This window comes from Egretta garzetta, unplaced genomic scaffold, assembly GCF_000687185.1.
Source record: "Egretta garzetta isolate BGI_Z169 unplaced genomic scaffold, ASM68718v1 scaffold402, whole genome shotgun sequence".
Classification (NCBI taxonomy): Eukaryota; Metazoa; Chordata; class Aves; order Pelecaniformes; family Ardeidae; genus Egretta; species Egretta garzetta.
Window position 1 is genome coordinate 655,152 of NW_009258823.1, and position 3,963 is coordinate 659,114.

The 3,963-nt window shown below is 61.9% G+C and overlaps 2 protein-coding genes across 2 annotated transcripts in view; both read right to left on the reverse strand.

Annotated features, from left to right (window-relative positions):
- Positions 1–3,576, reverse strand: part of IGBP1 (immunoglobulin binding protein 1) — a 34,226-nt gene extending 30,650 nt beyond the window's left edge. The window contains exon 1 of the mRNA XM_035889388.1: positions 3,554–3,576. Coding sequence (XP_035745281.1) covers positions 3,554–3,558 — 5 coding nt within the window. The 5' untranslated portion in view covers positions 3,559–3,576. The remainder of the gene's footprint in view (positions 1–3,553) is intronic.
- LOC104121737 (transforming growth factor beta activator LRRC32) lies at positions 430–3,832 on the reverse strand. The gene is made up of 2 exons (XM_035889385.1): positions 3,651–3,832; positions 430–2,976 (listed from the first exon to the last, which is right to left on the reverse strand). Exons 1-2 carry the CDS (start codon positions 3,768–3,770, stop codon positions 988–990), a joined length of 2,109 nt encoding a protein of 702 aa, XP_035745278.1. The 5' UTR covers positions 3,771–3,832; the 3' UTR covers positions 430–987.
- Between the last annotated feature and the right edge of the window lie 131 nt (positions 3,833–3,963).

Consider the following 3,963-nt stretch of genomic DNA (forward strand, 5'->3'; position numbering starts at 1 on the left):
CCCCGCCGGGGGCCCCACCCCCACCGTATCAAACGCCGGCCGTGCCATGGAGCGGATGCCCGGAGGGTGCCAGGAGTGCCGAGGAGCAGGGCTGCACCAGGCAGACCCCAGCAGCATCGCTCCTGCCCGCGGGAGAGGGCACTTACCCCCTGCGACCGGAGACCGGGCTGCCCCTGCCGATGACGACTCGGGAGTCCGGGTGCCGGGGGTGGGAACGTCCTGCACCCACCTCAGAGAGCCAGCGACCCCGCGTCAGCGCCAGACTGGTTTTTCTCTCATTCTCACTATCTTGCTGGGTGAGGACAGGGCAGATTTCCTTCCTGCACCCACAGCAGCGCCTGGGGTCATTCTTAAGCCCCGCCAACTCCTCAGCACCCTTTAGGATCCCTGTAGGTTCCTGCAAAAACCCCCTCCCACCCCGACACGGTGCCCCCCCACCGCTGGAGCCACCCCTCCAGCACAGCTTCCGACAGGCACCATTCCCTGCTGCTCCTGGCAGCGCTGGGCTGGGGAATGCTTTTGGGAGCAGGAGCAGGAGCAGGCATTCAGCCCATCTACCAAACCGACTTATGGAGACGGCGACTGCTGGGAAAGCTGAGACACCCAGGTGGCACCAATGGAGACAATTCCCTCTCCACAAGCAGCACCTGAGGGGCTCGGAGCCGGCAGATCGATACCATCAGCCCAGGCCTTGGTTTCTTGCCCTGGGTGTTGAGAACGTACGACAGCAGGGCAGAAAACCCGCCTGCAATTGCTTACAGCGCGTTTTAATTTCTTGCACGGAATGGGGCAGATGGGGCCACCCCCCTTCTGGAGGAGGTGGCCCAGAGAGCACCTCAGCACCAACCACGCTCCCTTTATTGGCTTTGCAAAACAGGCAGGACACCGGCGAGGGGAGGAGACCTAAAATACCATAATATTACTAATATTATTAATAATAATTAGAGTTCTGACTGATCGCTACAGTTCCCGCTCCCCAGGGCTGGGCTACACTTTGGTGACGCTGTCTGCTGGCTTCGCCTTGGCTGGCTCCTCTCTTTTGGGGGGGGGGGGGAAGACCCCTACCCTGTTGCTGCGGAGCCCCGCGCACTCCGGCGCCTTCTGCCCTTTCTTCAGAAGGCAGCAAGCCCCAGAGCAGAGAAGGAAAAGGCCCATGGCCACCACGAGCAGAGCCAGAGAGCTGATGCCCTTGGGCCGGGGGCAAAGCCACCGAGGACTGCTGGTTATCTTGGCTGAGAAGTTCCTGCTCTCGTCCTGGTAGGCGCAGAGGGCTTCGTCCAGGTCCTGCACGCCCACGCCGGCCGCTCGCAGCGCGTCCAGCCAGGCCAGCGAGCAGCAGCTGAAGGGGTTTCCAGCCACAGAGACATCCTTCAGGCTGCGGGGCCAGCTGGCGAGCGCCGGCCCTTCCAACATCGACAGGTTGTTATTGCGAATGTCCAGGCTTTCCAGCGGGGAGCAGAAAAGACCCGGGGGCAAAAGGCTGAAATGATTGCCCGAGAGGTCCAAGACTTTGAGCGTGTCCAGGCAGGGGAGCTCTGCCTTGCTCTCATCCATCTGGTTGCCCCTCAGCGAGAGTCTCTGCAGGGAGAACCCCAGCCCCCCCAGGGCTTCCTTGGGCACGACCAAGTCCTTGTTCCCCGACAGGTCCAGGGAGAGCAGCGGGGTCTGGTTGAAGGCGTAGGGGTGCAGCCTGGTAATGTTGTTCTTGCAAAGACTCAGATGCTTCAAGCGAGGCACGTTGTAGAAGGGGGTGCAGGTGCCTCCCAAGGCGGGCGTGCGAGAGCCCCCTCCCAAATTCCCCCCCCCACCGCTCCCAGGGCTCTCGCACGGCTGGAGGCTGTTGGAGCCCAGATCAATCATTTCCAGCTGAGGCAGAGAATCGAAAAAGCAGCGTGGCAACACGCGGATGGCATTGCCGTGGAGGTCCAGCGAGCGCACGGAGAGGGCGGCGCGCTCCAGAGGTGCGGGCGAGCAGTCGCTGGGCTGCGTGCCGCCGGCCAGCGACCCCCCGGCTACGTCCTGGAGGCAGTTCATAGCCAGGCTGAGGCTGTGCAGAGAGCCCAGGCGGCGGAAGAAGGGAAATGGGAACAGCCGCAGCCGGTTATTGCTGAGATCCAAGGCAGCCACGTGCGTCAGGCCAGCCGCGGGACGCGAGGTCCTGTTAACCCTCGCCATCTCCTTGTAGCGCAGGACGAACTCCCCCGGATGGTGTGGGCCTGGGAGCAGGGAAGCAATAAGGTTGTTGGAGAGGTTTAAGTGTGTGAGATAATTGGCTTTGGGGAGCTCTGGAAAATAGAGGAGCCTGTTATGGCTCAAGTCGAGCACTCGAAGTAGGTAGGGCTCCGCTCCCTCCTCCGAGGCGAAGGACTCCAGGGCGTTGTGGCTGAGATTTAAAACTTGCAGCTGCGTGAGGCTGAAGCCAGAGATACAGTGGAGGGAATTCAAAGCCAAGTTCACCACCTCCAGCTCCTCCAGAGCCTCAAAGGCTCCCTCCTCAATTTCCATGATGTAGTTGTTGCTGAGGTCGAGCTCGCGCAGCCGTGGTGTGCTCCAGAAGATCCCTGCCGGCAGCCTGGTCATCGCATTCCCAGAGAGGTCGAGCATCCTCAGCCCGGTGAGGTTGCTGACGTACCAGGCTGCCATGTGGCTCTCCAGGTTATTTGCCGACAGGTCCAGGACCTCTATATTCCTGAGCAGACGGAAGGCTTCCCCGTTCGCAAGGTAATTGCGGTCCAGGTGGTTCGATCCCAGGAGGAGCGAGCGCAGCTGGGGCAGCTGAGCCAGGGTGGTGGCTGACACGGCTTCCAGCTGGTTGAAGCACACGTCCAGGTACTCGAGCTGCCCAAACCCTGGCATGGAGCTGCCCGACAGGTTTTGGATGAAGTTGTTGGAGAGCTCCAGGTACTTAACTCCTTGGCCGAGCTCTTTCGGAAGCTTGCGCAGGCCAGCTCCTTTGCAAGACACCTTTGTGGGGCTCTACAGAGAGGGAGGAGAAGCAGTCAGTGTGAGAGGCGCCACAAACCACAGCTCCAGCCAAGCCATCTGCTGCCCAAGACGGGCACGAGCAACATGGAAATGAGCACCGCTCCCCCTTCCCGAGCCCGGGGTGGGAGGGAGCCACCACCCAACGCCCCTGCCCCGAGACAAGGAGCGTGTCCCTGGGGGAAGGTGGGCTTTCTGAGACTCCGGCAGATACTGCTGCCTTGGCTCTGACGGCGGGGAGCAGGCTTAGCCTCCAACTGTCCTCCCGTGCGTCCCAGCAAGCGAGATGGGCAGGAAAGTAGCATAAGCACTGAAGATGCAGCAGGCTGGCGGGGCAAACCCAGCCTCCAGAGGGCTCTGGGACAGCCCAGGTCCAGAGCATCCCTGGCCTGCCTGGGCAAAGGAAGGGCACCATCCTGGTGAGCTCCACCTTCTCCCTCGCTCCAAACTTCAGTTCAGAGTCGGGAGCCTGGATGTGGACAGAAACCAGCCGCTCCGGGCTGCCTTGCTAACATCCGTGGCAGCTGCCCGAGTCCCCCGGGGACCCTGCGCTCCATCCTGCCCCTCAGCAAGCATCTCCAGCTGACACCCCCATGGCGGGGACTGCTGGGAGGTGCCACCGGCACGGCGGGGGAGCGGGGGCAGGGCGCCCCGCAAAGCAGCCTTACCTGCTGGCACGGCGCAGCCCTGGGCCTGGCCTCACTGTTAGACTGGGCTCTGAGGAGGGAAGGGAGCAGCCAGAGCAGCAAGCATCCTCTTTCAGCCAGGCGGTGTTCGAACAGGAGCATGTTGGGCTGCGGGTGCTGCCAGCCCCGTCCCACTCCTCCAGCGCTCTCTGGCAAGCTGGGCAGGGGCCAGGCTGTGTATAAATAAGGCTCCAGGATGGGATGGGGGAAGGAGATAACGTATGTGGGTGTTCGTAGCTACGGAAGTGGGAAAAGACATACATAAGATTGCAGAGGGGGAAAAACAGTGCATGAA